This window comes from Leguminivora glycinivorella, chromosome 12 (assembly GCF_023078275.1).
Source record: "Leguminivora glycinivorella isolate SPB_JAAS2020 chromosome 12, LegGlyc_1.1, whole genome shotgun sequence".
Taxonomy (NCBI): Eukaryota; Metazoa; Arthropoda; class Insecta; order Lepidoptera; family Tortricidae; genus Leguminivora; species Leguminivora glycinivorella.
In genome coordinates this window covers 7,238,510-7,265,350 of record NC_062982.1, presented here as the reverse complement: position 1 = coordinate 7,265,350, position 26,841 = coordinate 7,238,510, and the positions used below count along the sequence as shown (strand labels likewise).

The following is a 26,841-nucleotide window of genomic DNA, read 5'->3' as shown; positions in this document are numbered from 1 at the left end:
TTAAGTTCACTGACCTCTGAGCCCCCACAGCATGGAGAACATACAATATCTTATCGTAGTTACTGCTGGACATCTCACAGGGCACCATATGCCGGGCGGTGTAGCCGGCATTGTTCAGAGCTTCCAAATCTGCCCCGAACACTATCAGTGCTTCTACCAGAGATATGTTTGTTTGCTTGACCGCTAAGTGTAGGGGAGTATTGCCTTCGCTGTCTGCTATGGAGTGGTCCGCGCCTGAAACGAATAATGATTGAAAATAATAAAAATCAATCGCAAGCAAATAGTTGTTTCGTCACCTGTCCAATAAAAAAAACACCCAATGGCTAAAACATACACCGACTTAAATGTAACACAGTGAAAGTAGGTACGTTGTGCAATGTAGTAAAATATCACAGTTCTTGTGCAATGTAGTAAAAGCTTTTTACAGCTTTGTACGCCTTTAAATCAAGCTTCTTGACCACTAAGGCTTCTTGTCCTGTCTCTCTCATACCCTCTCTTTCTTTCTAGAATACATACTCGTCCCTCTAAACAGTAGCGCTATAAGTAGTATAAGTACACTACAGTCTCCCTCTCAAAATCATGGACATGCAACATCGTTCGACCTTCAAAGTTTAACGCAGTTATATCACTAAAGCCTCTATGATCTTGCGACAATATACCAGTGGAGGACAGGAGGTAATACATACATCGTGTTTTTTTGTTTTCCGCTAAATTCGACACGTAGCTAGGTTCATTATCAGGAACCACCCTATGTATCACTTTTAGTTAAATTCGCAAAAAAAATTATTATCATTTTCATACATAATAAATGAATTTAGTAGTGTGAGAGACCCTTAAGAATTACATTCAAGATAGTGTCAAGCAACGAAGTAAGATAAACATGGAAGCCGCTTTTAAGAACATTACCGTTCAAATTCTTGGCACCGTTTAGCACACATACACAATTACGCCTACATTTACACAAGACAATACGTTTACAGGCCCTGTAATCAAAACTGGTAAACAAAACAATAGTCATCTCTTTTATACTAATGCACACAGATAAGTGTAGCTGAAATGCATATAATGTCACTAACTACCAATCAGCGATTTTATTCGGCTAATAACCTTCTTGCTGTACGTACTGGCAGCTAAGAATTCGCGGTTCATATTTGACTAAAATTTGACACGAAAAGGGATGGGTTTATATCATACATTAAAGAACCAAGCAGAAATAATTTTAATTTTATGCATATTAAAAAATAACTACATAATTAACTTGTTGTTATGAAGTAACAACCTACATATGAAAATAATAATTATGTCGTACACGTATGCCGCTATAATAAGTATTTTTATGGCTAGATAAATTCAATTTATATCTGTATATCAATGTACAGTCACGTTCAGGTTGTTGTCAGTTGCCATCTATTGTTAACAGGTGTTAAACGTAGGCTTTCATTTTATAAATTTTACCTTTTCAGGGCTGGTCAGGTTTTTCAATCGCCAGATAAATAATATCTGTCAGATAAATGTCAGCTGTCACTGTAATTTATACGTGTGATGGAAAGGATAGTGATAACTTTATCTGGTAGATATATTTATCTGGCGATTAAAAAACCGGCTCTTGAATATGTAATTACTTAGATGTCGCTACCGAAAGATAATAACATGGAACACTACTTTCAAACAAAATGCCAGCCGAAAAGTGGTTCCAAGATCATAATACGCCGTACTGACACCGGACCACAGGTCACGTCTATTTCTAATCTAAAACCTTCTAAATTAACACGTTTAGGGACGCTTAGTGACGTCATCTGTCATAGACCAAAGGAAACAAATGACTACGCGTATGCTATACCATACGTGTCCACGAATGTGTTCAGATTGGCCATTTAAACCACTATGCCGATGACACAAGGTCTGTGATCAAAATAATCGAACTCCTATGCCACTGACACGTACGTGTGTTTAAACAAGTTTACTGGCCTATGTCGGCCGCGCAGCAGGCAGGCAAACATGGTCGCGCGATATTTATAAAATTATACTAAAATGAAAGTTTTTAAATATCAATGGCTATTAAAAATGTTGCATAACATCATCCCCATACAAAAGTAGCTTCTACAAAATAAATCGAAATAATTATGATCCTCGCCAAATTACACATGAAACTTAATCCCATATTTTTTTTCGTATTTGTTGAAACGACTAGCACATGATATTACAAAACAGTACGGCATATTCTTTTTGTAAACATATATTCTAAATATGACGTACTACGACTGTTCCGACTGGCCGCCATTAGCGCACTGACAAGCTCCGTGGCACAATTTTTAGGCCCCGACCGTGGCACAATATTCGTGGGGTCATTTTTGAAAGCTCTTTAGACATCTAGGTATATTAACAATCGCTGGTGTCAAGTGATTGACGACACATGTCAAAACAAATAACATTAGGAATTGCTAAAGGCAGGCTGTACACACGTGTTCAGTACCTAATTATCTTTATTTTTTTAATAACTCGATAACCATAAGAGTTAAGATGCCAGTTTCTTAGAGAAATTTATTATATTTGATGTAAAGAACCTTCCCTTGAAGTTAACAGTACAAACAGTAGTTAAATACAGAATTCAATAAAAACAGGGTGTATATTCAAGACGAGATCCATATACAAACCTCTAGACAGTAGCGCTATAGTACAGTCCAACCTTCCCCTTAGTACCATCACGTGTAACGCCGTTCTTCCCTCAAAGTTCATAGCGTTTATGTCACATTTCCTGTCCACTAAAGCTTCGATCACTTCGCGAGAGATGGACCAGTGGAGAGGCGTGCCGCCGTACTTCATGTCTTGTTGGTAAAGTTTGGGTAAATTGTCTTGGAGTACGTCACCGACGATACCTGAAAGCAACAGAAAGTTGTTATTTTTTTGAAAGTAACTACAAAGTAGAAGAGGGAACGCACCGAAAAATATTAATTTCTGGTTCAAATATTAGTGTTTGGTTCTGTTTGGCCTAAAGGTTGACTGGTAGAGAATGCCATGTAGCATTAAGTCCGCCTTTTGTAACTGTATATTTTTACTGTGCAATTAAGTTTAAATAAATAATAAACTGAAATAGATACCATACACTAAAGAAAAAGCGATCAAGCCCAATCGGCCCAAGCCGGGAATCGAACCCGGGTCTCCAGCTAACGCGGCTGATGTGCTATTAAACCGTTACACCACCTCGACCGCAAAAATGTAATATGTAATGTAATATGTAAGTGTTTTGGTTAAGTACTGTAAACTTACGTATTTGAATAAATAAATTAATAAATAAAATAACTACAACAAATGAAATTTAAATGTAGATTCGGACTAATCTATCTACCACTAAAACTAAGCCGAAAAGACGTAATTGAGCACACTTATTGATGCTTATCCAATTATTCATCCAGTATATTATATTTAAACAGACTTTAACCCCCTAATTCATAAAAAACTTTAGTCATGATTAGTACACATAAGTACCATGTAAGCTCGTGCCTCGTGCGGAATCCCGCACGGAATTTTGTATTTTTATTGTACACCCCAGAGAACTTAGTTTGTAAGGAAAACTGTACCTTACAAAGGAATTGTGTACATTCAAAGGAATATAATAGAACATTTTTTTGTAAAAATGTGTAAATATAATGGTGTTTATTTTTTATCACAATATTGAGTAAGGCTGAAAACTGAACTAACCTGCCGGCGTATCATGCTGCCAATTTTATCACTTATCCACGTGGATAAGACATCTGTCACTCTCACACTGACATACTTGCTAAAGCGTGACGGATGCTTTATCCACGTGGATAAGTGATAAAATTGGCAGCATGATACGCCGGCAGGTTAGCTCAGTATGGTCGCGCGATAAATGATAAAAAATAAACTGGCCGTTATATTTACCATCGCACTATTTGCAAGTAGTGCACTTGCAAATAGTGCGATAGGGACGGCCAGATGTTTATTATTTATCGCGCGACCATGCTTGCCTGCCTGGTATTGTATTACCTGTTTTACTTGCAAAGAATACTGTATCTTATACATACATAAACTCACGCCTGTATTCCCAGAACAGGTAGGCAGAGTAGGTACATGAAAATACTCAAGTTTCAGTGCCACTTTTAGTAAGGGGTTGAAAGAAAACAAAATTGTGACATTGACGTTACAGGTAACTAACCTGGTATTGGTATAGCGTTAGTAGTATTAGCAGTGGACTGTCTCTTAGCCGGCAGGTTCACGTCAGCGCCGGCCAATAGCAGCGCTCGCACGCAGTCTGGCGCGTTGGCTAGGCAGCCCATGTGTAGAGGTGTGTATCCTTGCTTGTTGTATACGTTGAGAGATGCTACTGTTTTGCTTGCGAGAGCCTGGATATAAAAAAATATGTATATTTTAGAAATCTTAAGAGAAACTTCTTTTTTTTTATTTATTTAGGCCATACAAACAATAATGTGAAAATACATGATGTGTTAATAGACCTTGAGTGCCCTAACTTAAACATATTATATTCTTATCTAAAATATAAGCTATTTTAGGAGCGGTTAGCGGGTTGTAGGTATTGTAGGCATTAAACTCAGACATACCTACGTGCAAACAAGAATTAAATAAATTATTTTACATCAGTTTATACAATGATGAAACCTGATTTTTAACTATAAAATTATTATTTTTCGAACAGTTTCTAAATGTTTATTAATTTTACTTTAAGAGGGGGTCGTACGAAATCCTCGAAAAGTGCATTCGGCGTTTAACAAATGCTGCTCACATTTCTAAATTAAATGAAATAAAATAAATGTAGTTATTATCTTAAAGAGTGTGTCTACAACTTTTGACTATTCACAATCTCCAATTATTAACGGTGTAATAACTAAACCCACACAAAGTTGACCTAAAATGAGAAAAACGTATGTCGCCGTTTAGTAAACTTTGTTAAAAAAATTCAATACTTTAGTTATAACATTAAGTGATTCTAAAAGCCAGATAAATGGACTACAGGTTTTGAGGTTTTTTATATTTTTCCTCTCAAAGGCAACAAAGAAATTTTACCTTAAATTTAAACTATCGTAAAATTTCCATACATTCGCCATTGCTGTCAGAATTCTCCTTTCGATTAGACGCCCTGAGCGGCTCATCGGAGGCAGACGTGTCGCCGGTCGCTCCGCGTTGACGTTTAAATTTGACAAATATTTTGACAGAAAATAGTGTACGTACATGAAAAACCATACCAGTGTAAAACTGTGCTCAAAATAAATAGGGTAAATCAATAATGTCAGGTGGAGATCCAATCTCATTTAAAGTTTAAAGGTGCATGGCTTGTGCATAAAAAATAAATAAAAATATATCACATTATTAAAGAAAATAACGAACACAACCGAATGAGTATAAATGATTTCATTCTAGTTCGGTTAAATTGAAAAAAGTTTCATGTTTTCTTTTACTCATCGGAATACATTTTCATTACGCTGGTATTAACAGTACGTCATTTTAAAAATATATATGACAGCACCTATGTCAAATTTTGTCAACCAAACTTCACAGGTTGTATGTAAACAATTACAATTTAATCTATTCATACATATATTCAGATACATATTAATTGATTCTTACTTAGAATAGAAAAAAGGGGAATGCGAGAGGGTATAGGTTTAGTGCTTCTAGTTCAAATTTAGTTGTATAAAAAAAAATGTCTCAATTTCATTAAAGATTTACTCTGTTCATACCACGAACACGTAACCGTAAGTTGAAAACAATAATAATTATAAAGTACCTAAATATATTGTTGTTTAGAAAGTTAACGCTCGTTTTGAATGGCACTTCTCCACTCAACTAGACTAGACCAAATATTCATGGAACAGTCACCAGCATATATGCGATGTTGATGTTGGAAGCTTTCTTCTAAATCAGGCACAGGCTGTGGGTGTGTGGGAGATTCGGAGTAAAGGGTTTTGTAGAATTTGGTGGCTACTTATTGTTAGAATTATTATGACTATGAACGGCCGTGCAAAAATATCTAATTTTCTATAGGGGACCATAAGTATATGACGACATATTCCCGGCAAAAATTTGTGATGCTCCGTGACCGGCAAAAACATCGTCTCTCTTTCTAGCGTCTCGCGAGCGTAGCGTCGGGCCAACTGTATGGAAAAAGACGCCGCGTCGGCGCGGCTTAGCCATACAGTTGGCCCGACGCTACGATTGCTAGACGGCAGATGTGGGGAGTGTCCTTATCCGCAGAAATATCTGATCGGGTAGCTTAAAAATATTTGATTCCTTATAAATAAAAATCTAAATTACACTCTCACTCGCATAAATACCCAAGTAACAATTTCTGGTCCTATAGTGGTCGAGAGCACCAAATTAAATCACATTAAATGGTCCTATAAATAGTCTATATTGGTACTGTAGAGCCGATTTGGCGCAATTATGCAGCCATTTAGTGATATAATAGGGCTATTGCAGTATCATCCGTGACGTTTAAGGTCTATAATGGTGATGTGATGATGACTATTGTGCTAATTTGTTGACATAGAGGACACAGTAACGCTATTATAGTATCAATTTATGCTATAGTAGCATTTGAGATTCCGTTATACAGGTTTTTTGTTCTGTAATAGCAGTTGCCGTCCCTTTTAATGCGAATGAATGAAATTTCTAAAATAATTTAATGTGTGTAATATTTAACAAAAACTGTTTTAAACGAGGAACTTTATGAAAAGTGGCGTGTGAACTTGTGAAGTTTAGTGTCAATCAAAATAATTTGGATTTCGTATAATTCCATCATTACTGCAAAAAGGTATGCGATGGAAATTTTACCGTTAAAAGAATATTAGTTTAATGGAGTATTTTAAGTGCGCCCTCGATTTATACCTGTTTTGAATAAAATAAATAAATATAATTTAATACAATAAAATTATTGGTACCATAGTTTCTACTATGGATCCAAGAAGTAAAACATACGCTTTTATAGTTCGACTATGTCACTTATCATACGCATTCACTGCCATAAGCCCGCCATTGTGGATTCAATTAGGGTTGCATGAGACTTTAACTATGATCCAGTTTAACTTATAAGTTCTTTATATAGAAAACAATACTTGTTTTCAATGTTTTACTATAGAAAGATCTTCTAAACAGTTTTTTTTTTATAAAACATATAGTAAACTCAACTATAACGCTATTGTGTTTTAAAAGAGATACCGAAACCATTATTCCACAGTTCTGTGATATAAAAGAGTAATTGTGACGTATACGGCGATGAGATATAAAAGGCATTAGAAAACGACTATTAGCGCTTTTCAAAGCTATATAAACGTATCCTGAAAACTTCATTATACAGCAAAATAGCTCTATAATGGTATTCATATCACTACTACAGTGTTAAATACTGTAGCAGTGTTTTCCAAAGCCACTATATCCCAAAATAGTGGTATAGTTAGGTTTTAATTTCTGTTAAAATACGACTACTAAAAATACTATAAGCGGCTTGTTGGGAACCTTAATAGCGCAAATTGATAGCATAACAGTGATTCCTAACACTATTATACAATAATATTGTTCTTTAGTAGGTTATTTGATCCTGTTATACACCAGGCCTATAGCGGCTCTATAAAATGGTGATATAAACGTTTACATCACTTCCTAATAACACCTTTTAGCTGTATAACGCAACAACTATAGCGGCTTGTCGGGAACCTTAATAGCGCAAATTGATTGCATAACAGTGATTTCTAACACCATTATATAATAATATTGTTATATAGTAGTCATATTTGATCCTGTTATAGACCAGGCCTATAGCGGCTCTATAAAATGGTGATATAAACGTTTACATCACTTCCTAATAACACCTTTTAGCTGTATAACGCAACAACTATAGCGGCTTGTCGGGAACCTTAATAGCGCAAATTGATTGCATAACAGTGATTTCTAACACCATTATATAATAATATTGTTATATAGTAGTCATATTTGATCCTGTTATAGACCAGGCCTATAGCGGCTCTATAAAATGGTGATATAAACGTTTACATCACTTCCTAATAACACCTTTTAGCTGTATAACGCAACAACTATAGCGGCTTGTCGGGAACCTTAATAGCGCAAATTGATTGCATAGCAGTGATTCCTAACACTATTATACAATAATATAGATCTATAGTAGTCATATTTGATCCTGTTATAGACCAGGCCTATAGCGGCTCTATAAAATGGTGATATAAACGTTTACATCACTTCCTAATAACACCTTTTAGCGTTATAAGCTTATAGAGCTAAAAGGTGTTACTGGAGGCTTTTATACGACAAGCGGTCACGCAGAAAACCTTTATACGACATCTATAGTAGCTTTTGGCGTCGAAAACCAAAATTATAGCACTAAAATGTTACTTGGGTATCTATCCATTGTTAAAGCAAATATATATCTTACGGGCTAGAAATCATTAATATGTAATTAAAGTGCAATAACAAACCCTACCTTAGTTGCCTTAGAGCGGTAAATTGTATGAGGTGATTTGACATCTCACGAAACACGGGAAGTATTGTCAGTGCATATGTCTGTCTCATCTGTTGTTAAACTATGACAAGTAAACTTATTACAAATCTGATATCAGAAGCCTTTTTACAAGCTTTTATTCAACTTGCCTTGTTAGTATATCTTAGTTTGGGCCAAAACTTAGAAGCTAAATTTGACCCGCTTTCCGATTTGCGATTGAGCTGAAATTTTGCACACTTATGTAAATCACGTGACAATGCAATATTCTGGTATCATGGAGGTGATCTGATGATGGAGCAGAAAGGTGGTCAGAGGAACTCTGTTATGAAACGTCGTATCCCCATTGAGTAAGGGGTATTTAGAAACATCTCGGAGAGCAATAGATGATTTTTGAAAGAAAGGTACAGTCGGCTAAGGTAAAGCCTGTGCCAAAAATGATTTTTTTGCAAAAAAACTTATTATAAATTGGGAGGTGAATTTTTATATTATCTCTACATATCATTCAGAAGAAAAACCGGCCAAGAGCGCATCGGACCACGGTCAGTGTAGGGTTCCGTTCCGTAGTTTCCGACATTTTACATATTGACAATTTTTTACATATTGAATAGGGTTCCCGGGGTATATAATGCTATTATATTTAAATAATATATTTTATGATTTATGTAAATAATATATTTACAGACATGAAAATGTCTGTCAAAGTAGGCATTCAAATTTATTGGATTTTTTACTCATTTTAACTTCATTTTTGTGTGAAATTTTGCTAATAATTTGTTCATTATCCTTTTGAATGTAGTGTATACCTACACTTCTAAAGTTTATGTTTAACAGAAAATCATAAGACATATTTTAATTTTTATAATGGTTTTCATGAAGAAAGCGATGCAACTGTGTTGGGGAACTTTTACGGGATGAACAAATATCCGCGGCCTGAGGGGTGAATAGGATCAATAATGGGGGGAAACGGGTCGCAAAGGGGGTGAATAGGTTTACGAAGGGGGTGATTAGGGTCGGAAGAGGGGTGAATTGGGATGTGTAGTCAATGGTTGTCAAATTGTATAAAAGATATATAACTTACCTAAAGTGATGTTTTTATGAATGACCTCTCTTTATTTTTACGGCAATTTATACGTCAATGTATTGCTTCGTAGTTAGACTAGATACAATAAATTAACATTTATAAATGTTAATCACACTTCTGTCAACCACAAGTCAACGTTTCTACTTAAGTCCACAAAAATCACCCATGGTTGCTATAATATAAACGGATTACTTTAAAATAAAAATCATAAGTATGAAACTATACATCTAGGGAAGAAATAAAATTATTTTATTGAATAATTTTTGATTTGTTATTTTCAAGTTTATATAAATAATAAATTCTCAATTCGCTCAAAGGTTGGAAGAGATCCCTTATAGGTATAAGTTCGCCTTTGTACACCATAACTATACTGTATTTTTATGTCCTAACTTGTCTTATGTACAATAAAGTGTTCACATACATACATACATAAATTGAAATAGATATCATACACGAAAGAAAAAACGACAAGGCCCACTGGTGGCCGAGTCGGGAATCGAACCCGGGTCTTCAGCTTACGCAGCTAACGTCATTACCACTAGGCCACCCGCCCGCCGTGTGGTACCCGACGAAATTTCTCTAGTGTATGTTATCTCTGATAGGCACATTTTGACCACCTCGTATATGAACTTTAAGGCCCTTTTGCACCAACCACTTAACTCAGGGTTAGTGGGCTGTCAACTGTCAAATTCCATGTAAAATGGTGGGTTAACCCTCAGGTTAACCCTCCATATTCGTTGGTGCAAGTGGCACTTAGAGGATTAGGGTATAGCGAGAGAGATGGCGGGTTCGATTCCCGGCTCAGCCACCAGGAGGCCTTGTCGTTCTTACTTTCGTGCGTGATATCTATTTCAATGCATAAGTATGAAAACGGTTTTGACTTTATTTTCAAGTAAGTAATTTTTGCTAATAAACTTTTTTTTCGGCATTCAATTTTGTAAGGTATGCTCCCAGCCGAAGATCAGCGCTGATGAAGAGGCACCAAAGAAAACACGTCCATTCCATAAAAGATTTATTAGCAGAGAGCGAAAATATAACCTACCCACAATCAGTCGGTGCCTAGTTACTAAACTACCCACATTTGTCACAAATTTATTTCAAAAATACTTAAGTCATTATCAGTTTGCGGTTAATATTTGTAGGATATTAAATTTGACCAGGAGTGATATTTAAAAAAAACTATACATTTATAACCTTTTGAATTTTGGAATTCGGTTAAAAAATCCGGCCAAATGAGAATCTATTTTCGCACAATTGTAAAACTTAATTATCTTTACTAGTTACCACCAAAATACTAAATGAAATGACATCTATTGCGACTTAAGTAGTTTGCATAAATTAGTAACCCAATTCACCTAGAGATGGCGCTGTACTTTGGGCTACTTAGTATATCGTTTTCTGAAGATTTTGGGTTCATGGGGTCGGAACGGGTATGAACTAACTTAATTTGTGGTGAATAGGGCCAAAACCGACTTTTGAACGTCGATAGCAGTTTTTTTATATGTGCCATGCTAATTTTTTACACAAAAAATCTTCCAGCGGTGTGAACTTCGGGCTGTCTTTGAAAATATGTCGTTTTATTTAGTAATTTTCGCTCACCCTAACGTTGGGGTGAATAGGGTCGGGAAGGGGGTGAATAGGGAAAAGTGCTAGTGTTGACTTTTTTGGATTACGAACAAAACCTGACCTGTCACGAGCATATTATATTTATTTTATCAAAAAATAAGGAACTAATATGTTATGAGTAGTCGGTAATGTATTAATAAAATAAATTTATCGAAATCTAGACATATGATAACCCTAAACCAACCTTTATAGTTATATGGTGCTCTGACGCAGTGAACAAGTAAGTATGGTCGTGGGCAGTGCGGATAACGTGTTAAAATATAAGCATAGTTTGTTGCTATTTTTCATGTTTAAATAACTTCTAAACTAACGTAGTGGGTATTAAAGTAAAAGGTTCACAGTGAATATTAGCTTGCCAGACATGTGTTTAGCTATACCATTGTATTGAGTGTTGTATCATAAAGTCAAACTAGGCATTTATTACTATTTAAATTATTTACTATGTGGGGTGTCTTTGATCACTTGCATGGGGTAACATTGACCATAATGACACATAGTTGATTATTGTCTGATTATTAAAGATCGTTATCAAGGTGCACTTTTCGTGGCAAATGGTACGGTTGGCAAAAAAACAAATACTTACATTTAAATACATATTCACTTTGTTCTTAACTACAAAATAAATGCTTTCCTTCCTAGGATTAAAACAATATACGTCAAATTATGTCATAAAAATACATTACGCGAAGTGTATATTATTTTAATCCAAATAATCAAATGCACTCTAGATACGACTATCTAGAATTGTTATTCAAGTAGTTCAAGTCAAAAGTAATGCACGAAGCCAAATTTGTTGAACAAATTTTAGTTATTTATTCAATATAATTTAGATAAGTAATTATAAATATGTATATATTTCATAATTTGTTAATTATATGGGCCATTTTTTTTTTCAAAGTTGTCCACCCCATTTTTTTTTTTGGATTTGCAAATTTGTATGTGGTTTCCACTTAGAATCGTTATATCTTTCAATCGAACCTTTCAATTCTAATAGGAGAAAAAAAGTGTCCCAAGATTTTTTTCCATTCCGTTACCATTTTTTCATACATTTTGTATGGCGGTAACGGAATGGAAGGTTCGAAAAATGTATGGAAATCTTGGGACATTTTTTTTCTCCTATCAGGATCGAAAGAGCTTGCGATTCTGAGTATTAATCGCGTAAAAAATATACATGTTACAAAAAAGTGGGGTGGACAACTTTGAAAAAAATGGCCCATATAATGTTTTAAATACTTGTGTATTTGTTTTTTTGTCAACCATACTCTGCCACCAATACAGCACGCTGATAACGATCTTTACTGATTATGTCACGGTACTTGTTGAGACTGATAATTTGATCTCTTCTTGTGATACATATTGAAACAATTGCAAATAAAGTTGGTTTTTCGAAGATGGTAATTTTTATTTTTAATCAAAGTAACCCCAAAATAGCGTTAAAGAGTTGTAATATTTGACTCTGCGAACCGTTTTTTATCTTTTCTTGAGATAAAATACTTTTGTAAGGGATTACATTCGATTACCATTAAAATATACATAGGGTATCAAAGTAACCCCAATGTCAGTTTATGTTTGATAACATCGTTTTTTTTGCGTACATTATTTTGTTACCTTTCTAGATTTTTAGCAGGAAAAGACTAAAAAAGTTGATGGTCCCATTTTTTTCTTTCTTTGTTACGGTTACATTGACCAATTATGGAATTTATACTTCTCTAACTTCTACATTTAATGGGTAAAAATACCCATTAAATGTAGAAGCTAGAGAAGTTTAAATTCCCAAATTGGTCAATGTAACCCCAGTTTACGGCAGACACCGTGAACCTTTTCTAATAATTCTCTTTTTATTTGAAAGAAAAATCGCTACGATACTAAAATATGCAATCTGAGATAAAAAAATGCTTTTCATATAGTTACAAACTTAGTTCAGAATTTTTTTCTGTAAAACTTTTATAAATTGTTCTACCTATCAAGTTCAAAATAATTTTCCTAGAAAGTCTTAATAAAATTCTGCTTTTGAGATTTTTTCATATTTGAGAAAACAGCCTTTATTGTCTGAAATACGGCGACATTGATATTTGCTTTTTCGTATTTTGATGGTATTTTGACTGCACTGTTGTATTTTTTGCTATGCTAATTTGAACCTTATCTCTGAGCGATGTTTTTTAATTTTCAGTCACGTCACAGATGTTTATGACATAACATCTAGGTATTTAGCCATTTAGAAGAAACTACAAGTGGCTTTACAGACGTGGCGACTGCAACTGGTACAGGGCCTAAGCCATAATTTAAAATGATATTGTGATTTTTATATGTATTTGTGTTTTATTTAATGCTAAGTATGAGTTTCAACATTTTCAACTCAAGAAACTGAAATTAAGAGAAGAGACTAGGAAATTGGGTAAGATCAAGAGTCTGATGCAGATAGCGATGGCGGTATTGGATAATTATGATAAGATATGCGTCGATATTCCCTGTCTTCCTTTGGGTCTCTGACTTGACTGCTGCTAGTTGTACTCTATTCATTAGGTTTTTATTTTATACACATGCTTTATTTTTGTATAAACAAAATGATAAAAAAACCTAACGACCAAAAAGAATAAAGAAAATATCTGATAGTCTTTAATACAACCCGCATATACGTAATGCACAGCTGAAGACCTGCAGGGCAATCATGTTCGCGCGATAAATGATAAAACATCGGGCCGTCCCTATCGCACTTACAAATAAAGCGATAGGGCTGATGTTTTATCATTTAGCACGCGACCATAATTGTTTGCCTGGAGGTATCGGCCTTCACACACGTCTTTGAAAAATGTTTGCGGGGATAGGCAGGCTGACGATTTTTAATCTAAGTATAGAAAAGTAACGCAAAATGAAGTGCAAAGTAATTTGAAATACACCTAGGTAAACAATCAACTGAGTAAGGAACGTTATCTACATATTTAGGTAAATTAAAGTCACATGAGACATGGACAGAGAAGGAAAGCTAGATGACGCGTATTTTTTCTCTGTCTTTTGTATGCTACCTTTTTTACAGTTTTAATTTCTCAAAGGAGGTCAGTAGTTGACTACAAACTCAAAATAACACTCTTGAAAAAAATTAAGGGTCACTGACCTTTCACAGTAAATTGAGGTAGTGTGAGTGAAGGGTGTTTGTGTGTGTAATGGGGTAATTTGACAGATTCTGAAAATTCTCCCTGCTCTACCCCCTCTTAAGTTAATGATAACTTGTTTCTTAAAACTATTACATGTTTTATAGGCAAAAAGATCAATATGAGACATATTTGTATTATAGTAATTTAGACAACGGTTGAAGTAAGAATTTGAACAAAATTTTGTGCGAGAGAAAGGAATAGCAAATAATTTCTTATGGCGTGCAGTGCGTTGAGGTATCTTGAATAATAACCTACCAAGAAGTGAGTTTATATTTCCAAAAGTGGTAGGCAGAGAATAGGAAACTGGCCAAGTTTCAGTGCCATTCTTAACAATTAACGAGTCGAAACAAATTTATGATGAACGTAAAAACGCGAAATAAATTTAAAAATAAACATCTGTTCTCTTTGTCATGTAAACATCAGAAGTGTTTTCGTGAAGGTTAGTAACAATTTTTTTTGTCGATACCTAATGTTTACCTACTGGTACAATGTCCCCATGCTAATTTTAGTGTAGACAACAACATTTACTATTAGCATCAACTACGCTTTTCGTCTTAAGAGAGATCAGGACAGGTCGACTGTTCGTGTTTTTGACAGGCGTTAACTGTGTGGTAACCGAGAGCGGGTGGGCGGCACTTTCAGCGGGGAGCGGGAGTGGCCATACTGTATGATAGTACATAGTACTCTTTATTCTGTGCTAATACTTTATATTATGTAAACAAATGTTGATGGCAAATGTCAAAGGTTTATAAACTGTTTATAAAGGTTTATAAAGGTTTTACATCTTATACAGAAACAACACTTACTCGCCAAGGGCACAAGCGAGCTAATGTAAACCTTATTTATGCCAAGGTTGAGAGATCAGGACAGGTCGACTGTTCGTGTTTTTGACAGGCGTTAACTGTGTAGTAACCGAGAGCGGGTGGGCGGCACTTTCAGCGGGGAGCGGGAGTGGCCATACTGTACGATAGTACATAGTACTCTTTATTCTGTGCTAATACTTTATATTATGTAAACAAATGTTGATGGCAAATGTCAAAGGTTTATAAACTGTTTATAAAGGTTTATAAAGGTTTTACATCTTATACAGAAACAACACTTACTCGCCAAGGGCACAAGCGAGCTAATGTAAACCTTATTTATGCCAAGGTTCATTGACAGCGTCCGCCATAACACCTAGTCTTGGATTTTTTTTATTGTAGACTTATCGCCGATTGTCCCTAATCACACCTGATGGAAAGTACTTTTTTTGTCATCAACATCTTCTAGCTGCGCGAGTTTTTCGAACTACATAGTTAATAGTTATGTTGCTAGGCAGAGTGATGGCAGGTGGACTAAAATGTTAACGGATTGGTGGCCGCTTTCGTTTGAAAAAAGCGCCTGGCATCCGTTGGCTCATTGGTTGGATGGCATTCGGAAGATTAGGGGCACTTCTGCCCCTTTAGCACAACTTGACTTGTTGCGCGCGAGTCCATACATCAAGCGCGACTTCACGTATGGACTCGCGCGCGACTAGGCAACAAGCGCAGATCCAGCATTGTGCCCAGGGGGGGGTCACGTGGTAAAGGCCCGTGCCCCCCCCCCTGGATCCGCGCATGCAAGGCAAGTTGTGCTAAAGGGGCTGGATGAGACTCATCTTATTACCTTACTGCGCTGGCTCAGCGGCCCCAAGTGGATCTTGGCCTCCGACATTAGACTCCGCCATTCGCTCCCATCCTGTGCGATCTGATGCCACTCGGTCAGTCGGTCACTTTAAGGTGACACAGGTATGTTGGGAGCTCACCGATCCACTCATCTCATTGTGTCTTTTCAGAGCTAAATCAGAACCGGGACAAGTAGCTTACTAGAAGAGATGCCTATTATCACCAGTGAATGATAAACGTCTGCCATGATGATGATGAAGTGTTATTCCGAGTTGAATTTTAAATGTACTTACATTAATAATCTCCTTGTTACTGGCAGCTGCGTAATGGAACACGGTGTTGCCATCTACATCCAGAGTGTCCAGGGAACATTGTAGGGAGACAAGGCTTTGGACCATGCGGACGTTACAAGACTTCACTGCCACCTGGGAAAATGGAAAAATTATAAATACGGAAAGTTACTGTGACATGATCAGAGATTGAACTATTGGATGTCATTTGGTTGAAGTTTGCGGATTTAAGCACGGGTCCTATCAAAAGCGAGTACCTAAGCTATGAGCTATCCATACTGATACAACTTACTAATATTATAAATGGGAAAGTGTGTGTGTCTCTTTGTTTGTCCGTCTTTCACGGCAAAACGGAGCGACGAATTGACGTGATTTTTTAAAGTGGAGATAGTTGAAGGGATGGAGAGTGACATAGGCTACTTTTTGCCTCTTTCTAACCCCCCACTTCCCTAAAATACGGGGTGGAAGTCTGTATGAAGCATTCCGCACATTTTCGAATTTAGATAGATAGATAGATCTTTATTTTATTTTAGATTTAGATTGATTTTTTTTAGCATTCCAATATGTTACATGGGCATATACATAATGGACCCTGGAAAGGGTGTAGCAAAGATTGTTTACAAACATCTTACATTACTAGTAATAACGATAAATTTTACAAATTTTTCAAATATATCATTTTGGTGAAAATTTAACGCGAGCGAAGCCGCGGGCAAAAGCTAGTCGGCTATAAAAACGCAACAAAACATAGTCATACATACATACATACATACAATCACGCCTGTTTCCCAGAGGGGTAGGCAGAGATCACGGATTTCCATTTACTACGATCCTGACAAACCACTTTCGCTTCACACACTTTCATAACATTTCTCATACACGCTCGTCGGTTTCGAGTACTTCTGACCTGGCCTGGCCTCTTTGCAATATTTCCCCGATTTGATCAAGAAAAGTTCGCCTAGGTCTTCCTCTACCAACTGACCCTTCCACTCCTTTTTCATATACTTTCTTCGTTAATCTCCTCTCATCCATCCTCTCTACATGCCCAAAACATAGTCGCTCTCGTGTAAATAAAAGAGAGAGAGAGCGATTTGTCGCTATCATCGCGTCTCTTTTATTTACACGGGAGCGAATATCTTTTGTTCGTTTTTATAGCCGATAGCTCACAGGAGTGTCTTAATTTATGTTGTTAAGGTGTCGATCATTACGAGGGTTTACTGGTGAAACCCGATAAGGGCCACTTGCACCAACGTAAATAGAGGGGTAACCCGAGGGTTAACCCACAATTTGACAGTTGACAACCCACTAACCCTGAGTTAAGTGGTTGGTGCAAGTGGAACTAAGTTGAGCAAACTGGTTTTTGGAATTGGAACTGTGTGCAATTTCCACAATGTTGTTATTACAAGGACAAATTATCTCGATTTATCGGGTTTCACTAGTAAACCCTCGAATTTGTTGTTGTTGATCGTCCTAGGGCAACCCATAGGTGCATAGGGCCTCCACAAGATCCTTCCACGCCTTTCTATCTTGAGCCACCGCCTTGGCCTCGTTCCAGCTGTCCATATTCCCTCAGCAAACCCTCGATTCCTCGATTGGGGATGATATAATTTTAGGTTTGTAAATCCACTACAATTGCAAGTCGCCCATTGGCAGCGATGGCAGCTCAGTTTGACCGCCGAAGTCGATAACAGTTAATCTTCATGTATTTCAACAAGGTTTAAGATAAAGTAACGCACACGACAGATAACGATAATTATTAATTAGGTACTTGGTTTTTATAATCTTATTGCTGCGAGGGATTATGCAATACATCAGAAAGAGACAGCACAATTTCACCTTGAACCGCTTTCAAACTTCGGTTTAGTAGGGAACGATTTTTCTGTAGGTACTACACTATCTATTTATAACTGACAATATAATGAGTATCATGGTTCTAATTCTTAAAAACCTCGCTTCATAACCGGTTCCTATTGATTAGGTATAAACATCTTGTCCTTTTACGTGATAATCACTTTTTATACGACAAAATGTATTAATCTCACAAACTGTATAACAAACATAATAAAGGGATATTATGCTTAGGTATTTATTACGTCAATCGCAAAACTTCATTTCTTCAGCTGCGGGCAAAACGGGCTTAAAGAGTAATGTTAAAAATCAATTATATTTTAAATCTCCATAAACAATGGCTGTACTAATTACTGATGTAATTATTATTTTATTATTTTTCGCCGACCTACCGCAAAAACCTTGACCTACAATAAAATATCTACCTACACGACAAAGCCCGTTTTATTCATTTAATCTGTGGTTATTTATTTGGGTAAATCAACTTTTTCTTGCCTGTTGCCTGTTTTTTTTATTGACATGGTTACGGTCCCCTGAGTCACGCTGGTTTTATGCAAAATTATACTACTGAAATTATGAAAGCAAGCATGTAGTCCATGTTTGTAGGTGGCAAATTAAGGAAAGGGGTTGTTAACACCAAAAAAATGCATGTTCGCAACTATGCGAACATGCATACGGAAAAGATTTCATGCATTGTTATTGCGAATGGGTGAATAAACTTATTTACTTATATTATTATTAATAGTTTAAGTAGCATAATTTTGCATAAAACCAGCGTGAGTCAAGGGACCGTAACCATGGCAATAACAGGCAAGAAAAAGTTTATTCACCCATTCGCAATAACAATGCATGAAATCTTTTCCGCATGCTATACAGTCCAAGGTATCTATGTGCGATCTAGCGAGAACTCACGACGAAAGAGAGCGCGAAATCGAAATTTTCTATAGCTCGAGAGAAGAGAGAGAAGAATTTTCTATAGCGAACATAGTATGCCTAATTCAGAATTTTTGGAAGTGTCACCGAACTCATCTAAGGTGAAAAATAGTTCAGTAGGCTTACCATCAAAGGCGTAGCTCCAGTGGCAGGGTCAACTTCATTGAGATGCGCTTGGACCCCAGGGTCATTGAACAGCTCGTAGAGCCCAAAGTGGGCTGCCAAGTGGGCTATTGACCATGACTGGTGCTTGGAAAGTGTGTCGCAGAGTTTTTGGAGACTTGCTATTGTGCACTGCAAATGAAATCACCTGTTTTTTAGAACATTATAGTGCCTCAAAGACACATTTGGCCAAACTTCTGACGAGCTCTATGGCTGATTTTAGTGCCACACAGACCAACCGCGCGGAGCTCTCGGCACCGGACTAATATGTATTAGCAGAGTATAATAAAGAGTACTTTCGGACAGTATGGCCACTCCCGCTCCCCGCTGAAAGTGCCGCCCACCCCGTCTCGGTTACCTCACAGTTACCGCCTGTCAAAAACACGAACAGTCGACCTGTCATATCTCACTCATACAAGCATGGTACGCTACGCGTTCACCTACACGAGCTTAGCATACGAATTGTGTGTGATAGTGTGGAGCGCTCTGCGCGGTCGGACTGTAACGCTGCAAGACACTAAAACCAGCCTATGTTACTACTGCATACTTGGCCAAATATGTGTATCATTTACCCAATGTTAACTTTGGCCGGTGTACATCATCAGTATCATCACATATAAGATAATATGTCGGACTAATTGCACATAATTATCATTATCTTGTCAACAATTATAATCTAAAAACCAAGCGGCATAGTGAGTAACATACAATTTTATGTACATATCCTATTTGAAATGATTCATCAACATACTAGCGGGTCAAAGTTCAGCACAGATTAACCTACTAGGCTATTACTATATGTATTATTTTATTTTACAGCAAAAGATCCCCCTTTGTCGCTTGTCTTGTAGCAAAAAGGATCGAGTATTATAGAGTTACTGTCAAAGTAAAATGTGTAATCACAGTGCATAGACTGCCATCTCTCGACACAGGTTTGAAACTTTTGAACCTCAGTTTTGACAATTTGGCCCATATTCTTAGCTTGATATGTGTTAAAATGTAAAATATTAATATTAACGCCATCTAGCCGACCGTCCCCCAAAGGTGTATCGCCTTCTAGGTCACCGTACCTTTTTCTGAATGGTTTTGAGGTATGTTTTTATCTTAGACTATCTATCTATATGTAGTTACATATTATGTCTTCTGTCAGTAAGGACATTTTGACCGGTAAGAGAAAAGGAAATAATATCCTTATGGTATCCAACAAAGAGGGACGTTTTGCTAAACTTCTACACATACTTTTTTTCATAATTTTTAAATAAAAAATTTCATGCCCTTTAAATTAATTGTTCCTCCAATTGATTGACTAATAGGGTAAACCAATTTAAAATACCTATTTGATTCAGTGGAATTTACTATTGCCGAGAACTTAGTACCAAGCTTAAGAAAATGAGTGATTCATAAGGTCATTAACCATTTCCTTGAAACAGTTGTCCTTGTATCCAATGACGGATGGACTGGACTTTGACCACTTGCTTTGCAAAGTAGGTTAATCCTATTTTTTGTTATCTATTGCATATTGAAAGATAAAGTGTATGCTGCCGTTAATCATACAACCAACAATAATTAAAATCATCATTGTTTAGAAGTTCCATTGAAGGTCACTTTAATTCTTGATTTTTTTATTAAACAACATAAGGTACAGCGGGGCAAATTTCGACTGACAGGCAATAGTAACTAATCCATTTTTTCCATTATTACACTATGACATTGAGTACTACATGTATCACTGAACACGCCTACCACATATAACTGGTGGACACTCCATTTAATAATACAAACATTGTGTCTCATGGCATAAGGTCAGAAGAGAAAACATATGTTCATAACTTCAAAAAATCATTATATTTGTGAGTGTACCTCGTCTTATTTTAAAACAAACTTTGGTACACTTAGTATTTTCTGTATAATCATCATTGTGTATGAATTTTTAAATGACTATAAGTTAATTTATTTGGACTGATTCAAAATTTCCCAATTTACCTATTAAACATTAACTCTAAAAAATATTTGTTATCATACAAGCAATCCTACTACTAATTTAGTAAATGTATATCTTGCGTAAACAGTATTACATATTATCTTATTTATTCTTTGAAATGACACTGATTACTGATAAGAGCAATGTTAAGGAACAGTTATATTATTAATAGGTCAAATATTGACTTGCTGGTATGGGTTCTTTCTTATTCCCCATCTGATAATTATCATATATCAATATAAATATACTATATTCAGCATGGGGCTAACTATATCACAATATCACCAAGAAAATATCATAATTATAATAAACTCAAGGTCCAATGATAATATTCTAACTATTGATTTTTTAATGAGTTAACTATAGCCATAGTTGCTTGTCAATTGAAAGTTAACGTTAAGTTTTAGAAGTACTGCCAATGCCCACACTACAAATACCTCCCCCAAATGTGTTAGTGCTAAAATACATTAATGTCTTACATGATTGAATATTTATTATCATATGATGTTTAATTAGAACCATGAGGTCCGAAGACGGTTACCAGGTTGTTGCACTTTTAGCGCCACTGAGGGGTCACATGTAGGGTAAACATTAATTGTGTGTTACATTCTTATGTTCAAACTTACCTCTTTCGTTATTTTGATGTAGACTGGTATTCTCTCTTTGTACACAATAAACTTCTCCTCTGCAATTTCTTGGCTTTCGGATCGAAACAGGCTAGAAAACATTTGTTTATAAAATGTCGGTTTGAAGTGTTATTAAGCATACTTTAGAATAAAACCAGCTACACCTATTAGGTTCGGGAAAATGTTTTTTTTTATGTTCTATGTAACCAGTTGAAATAAAATAATTATGCTTGCTGGTTTTAATAATATCAGTAGATGAACTGTTTAAAATAAAATTTGTCATTTTTCATATGTTTTCAAACCACCAAATCAAAGAAATGAAACACATCTAAAAATGTTGGTAAAAAAAACTGTAATATTTATGGACCAATGGTAATTGGCAGTGTTAATAAAATTAGCACAATGTTGGATTAGGTTCTTTTAGGCAGGGGTTTTAATGTCAAATATCTGCAATATTATTTCTGCTAGCGTTTTAAATATTAATTTTATGCAAAATGCAAGACTTTCTCCCAAACTTAAGTAATATATAATTATTAACATACTGATACACTTATAACATGAAAAAAGTGGACCCCAGGTGGAACGAACCATGGCAAATGCCGGGATAACTCAAGGTGGATGATGATGACTTATAACATGAAAAATACTTCCCATGGCAAGAATCCAATAGAAATACTTTTTAAAACTTGCACAACTATTTAGGATGCCTCTATCATAAATCAGTTTTCTTATTGAACATTGGCTGAATACAAACTTGGCTGCAATTCATGAAATTGGCATCATTGATGTCATTTTTTAACAATAGATCATTAAAGCAATACCTGTACATCTGATGTGTGCTGTCTGTGAACGGTTTGTATAGAATAATCTCAAAATATTTGTCCTTCGAGTTATTTTTTCCATCCGAAAGTTTAGGGCCGTATAATAACATGGAATCTTCTCTGTAGTGTATCGGCCTAGAGACATAATTGTCTGAACGCACTTCTATCACTTTTGTTGGGGATTCTTCTGTGCCTAATAGGCCTCTAAAAACTGTAATTAACAATAAAATTAACTCCCGACAACTGAAGAAATATATATCGATACATCCATGAACATTTATTTTTCATATTTACAAGGCACTTACATGAATTTAACATTTTTATTATAACAATGTACGCACTTAATATTCCTACACAATCGATACCAGTTAAATTGCAGTTTGTAATTTTAATAAAAATTATGACATCAAATTCATCTGTTCGTGTTCGAACACAAATGAATGAATTTTCGACTTTAAACACGAAGTGTCAACTGTCAATTTAGAAAAAAAATGAAAATAAAGTTGCACCAATAACATATGGTAGTTATCGACTCATCGATAATAATAACTGTCTTTGTTTAACGAAGGCATGGGTATAATTTTCCTACTTTTCTTAACAGATAGTTTCAGTGTTTTTCAGACGACCGCTATTCTTCGTTCTTGAGTCAATGAATTCCGGATTTTTGTAAATACCTTTATCGATATTTACTGACAGAGATTCGTTGCATCAACACTATTGATTGTCACCTTCCACAGATTACAAAATTCAATCGATCGATTCGATCGTTTCGATGTGAAATTAATGAATCAATGTTGGCTAACATGTATTGCTTTTTACTTTTATTTATAAAAGTTATGGCCGCTGTACACATATGGCCAACGGTTCCACCAACCCTTTGTGAAACCCCTTGGCCAAGATAAGAGCCGCTGTTTACACATTGGCGAACCAATCACTTGGCATTGGCTCTTCATAAAAGATGGACGTGGAATGGAAAAGTCTAGGAAATTCTAGGTCATAGACGTTGACAGAAAAATTTGATTAAAAAATAATAACCCCGTAGTAAAATTAAATTATTTGAAATATTAACAATTTTTTGAATATTCTGATAAGAACATTTATCTTTTTTAGGAAATACATTAAACATTTGCAAGGTTATTTTATTTCCTAAAATCTACACTATTATTGGCATAGATAAACTTATTATTTTCGTAAATATTTCACTACTGTCCTCTCTGACGGCTGACGACCAACTGAATGAAGCGCCAACGTGTAAACGCAGTTGGCCATTGGCGCCAAGATCCTTTGATGTGTGGACAAAAAACCGACACCAATCGGTTGGCCGGCAAGCGCAAGCGCCAACTGCCAAATTACGGCCAAGTAGCCCTCTACACGCTTGGCCAAGGGGGTTGGTGGAACCGTTGGCCATATCGATACCTCTGGGTTCAATTGGCGTAAAGGACATTTTGGCGAAAATGAGTTATATATACAGTTTTGTTCAGAATTTCAAGCGCTATCGATCTGTGTAGTTAAAATTTCGATATCTCTTAAAAAGTTGCCTTTACGACCAAGATTTTCTACTATGGACTTGCAAAAATAGCTTTTCTGAAGGGGCGTAAATATCAAGTCATTAATTGTAAATTATTATTTGTGTCGTAAAGGAAATCTACAAATAAAAATATAGTTGTAAGTCACCTTATTATATATTGTTGCCCTTTAAGCCCTTACTTTCTAAGGATCACTTTCTATAGTAGTGTGATAAAGTTGGGCGTAAAGGACAAGTTTTTTTGTTCTTCGTCCTTTACGACCAGCACTAAAAATATTTTATCCGCAACTGTAATCGATATCTTTGGGTTCAATTGTCGTAAAGGACATGTAATGCAGGTAAGGCAAGAGAAAGATAAACCCACTTTTTTGTTTTTTTTACCTATATTTGTGACGTGTATAAGAAAAATATGCAGATTACGAGTATCTTTAACCTAGTGTAGCAACCGTAGTGATAAACTAAACGATTTAGAAGATAGATGGTTGTAAAGGACACGTCAAAATGTTATAACGTCCTTTACACCCATGATTTGATAGGGTCGTAAATGACGGTCTTAGATGATTTTTATACAAAGTCGGGGCGTAATTGTAACCGAAATGGTACAAATGTTGTTCTAAGTTTACAATTAAAAACTGGAAAAATGTATCAAAACGTACTTAATATGGCATAGAATAGCTCTACATCAGTTTAATGCAGTGTATTATAAATTATCTAAGCTATCTTAGCAACAAAAAAGAACAAGACTAATATTTTATATTATCCAGTTTTGTAATAAAGAAACAATATTTGCTTAAAAACTATCTAATACTTTGGCAACAAATTCAAAGTTATTTTTTTAGTATTCGCCGCTGTCTGAATAGTCAGTACTGTCAGTAGGTTACGCATTCAGTCTTTAATTCTAGCAGGGAAACGCTTTCGTAGTATTATTATACTGCGGCGAGATGTAGGTAATTAAAAAAAAACATTATGGTAATCAGGGTAAGTACCCAAATGCACAAACGCTCACGATAATATCTATTTCGTAGCTATATATCTTTATCGCTCTTGCGTATTGCACCAGACTGCATTTTTGTCGGCGTCTGTCGTCGACGATTGCCATTCAGCTACGCCGGCAGTAAACTTTAACAGTAGACTATACTAACATTTAGTGCGACAATAACAGGTGCGTTTCGCTAGCGAATGAGCGTTAGCGTTTGGTGACTTGGGTATGTACCCAGGTACTTAAAGCATTGACTATAATATTTCTAGGATTGAACTCATAATTAAGATTATTCTTATTTAACAGGTTTACGACTAAATAACAATCTTCTGTTTTAAAATTATCAAAAATATGAATCAACATAGTAGGTAGTCTTGACTACAGTTTGTATACGCGTCCTAACTTGCGTTTATAAATAAGTACTTAACTCTTAGTTATTCTTAAAACTTCTTTCTACTTTAGACTTAAAATTACTGTCGTATTAATATAGTCTACTATTCACAGTTGCTGATTAAAGTTTACGTGATTAAAATTAGTGTTTTACTTAAACTACGAAAGCGTTTCCCTGCTAGAATTAAATACTGAATGCGTAACTTATTGAGACAGCCGAGCGGCGAGTACTAAAATAATAACTTTCCAAAATATTAGATAGTTTTTAATCAAATGTTGTTTCTTTATTGCAAAACTGGATATAAAATAGTCTTGTTCTTTGTCTCTGCTAAATATTTAGATAAATATACACTGTAACACTAATGTGGCTATTCTATGCCATATTAACTACGTTTTGATACATTTTTCAAGTTTCTCAATTGTAAACTAAGCTAAAAACAGTTGCCATTTGTACCATTCCGGTTACATTTACGCCCCGAATTTGTATAAAAATCATCTAAGACCGTCATTTACGACCCTATCAACTCTAATTGTTCAAAAAAATCGTGGGTGTAAAGGACGTCCATAGCATTTTGACGTGTCCTTTACAACCATCTAACTTCTAAACCGTTTAGTTTATCACTACGGTTGCTACACTAAGTGAAGGATACTAAAAATCTACATATTTTTCTATATACGTCACAAATATAGGTCAAAAAACAAAAAAGATATAAACATTTTTCTAAAAAAAAAGTTGTTTTTTGCTTCTCCTGAAAACCTGCATTTTGTCCTTTACGCCAATTGAACCCAAAGGTATCGATATGTGTACAGCGGCCATTAGAGATTAAAAAAAATACAAATAAGAACAAGGCAAAGACCTTTACAGGGGACAGAGCAATCACATTTTTCGCCATACTAAATTGAACCTTATCACTGAGATAGAAAGGTGATCGTATCAGACTAGCGAAAACGGTCCACATGAGAGGGCATTGTTTGGGCTGGTGTCCCTCTCGCACGTGTGGCCAGTGTTAATGAGGTTACCATATTAGTAGTATTTTTATCTGTATATTACCTGACTTTATAACTTCGTATATTATTTTACTGTTATATTCAAACTAGGGTTTCGATATATTTTAAAGAATTGGCAGATAATTATAATGTAATTATTTTGATGCCAATAAATCAAATATTTGTATAAATAAAAAATACCTTCAATTGGGTATTAGTAGATTTGGCAGTAACTTTGAAAATTGACTGGTATCCCCAATTTATGACAGTGATGACGTCACTGAATAATGTTGACATAGTCAGTAAGTG

At 35.5% G+C, this 26,841-nt stretch overlaps 1 protein-coding gene across 2 annotated transcripts in view; it reads right to left on the bottom strand.

The window, feature by feature from the left end:
- The window catches only part of LOC125232161 (85/88 kDa calcium-independent phospholipase A2), a 37,836-nt gene extending 14,500 nt beyond the window's left edge, over positions 1 to 23,336 (bottom strand). Inside the window, exons 1-8 of one of the 2 annotated variants that reach the window (XM_048137789.1) lie at positions 23,241 to 23,336; positions 22,652 to 22,862; positions 21,831 to 21,921; positions 19,188 to 19,355; positions 16,284 to 16,415; positions 4,178 to 4,364; positions 2,655 to 2,876; positions 15 to 234 (exon numbers count right to left, since the gene is read on the bottom strand). In XM_048137789.1, the coding sequence (XP_047993746.1) occupies positions 15 to 234; positions 2,655 to 2,876; positions 4,178 to 4,364; positions 16,284 to 16,415; positions 19,188 to 19,355; positions 21,831 to 21,921; positions 22,652 to 22,761 (1,130 nt within the window). In that variant the 5' untranslated portion in view covers positions 22,762 to 22,862; positions 23,241 to 23,336. Of the gene's footprint in view, positions 1 to 14; positions 235 to 2,654; positions 2,877 to 4,177; positions 4,365 to 16,283; positions 16,416 to 19,187; positions 19,356 to 21,830; positions 21,922 to 22,651; positions 22,863 to 22,956; positions 23,156 to 23,240 lie in introns of those variants that run through there. The other variant, XM_048137788.1, reaches the window with a different exon arrangement.
- Positions 23,337 to 26,841: the final 3,505 nt, after the last annotated feature.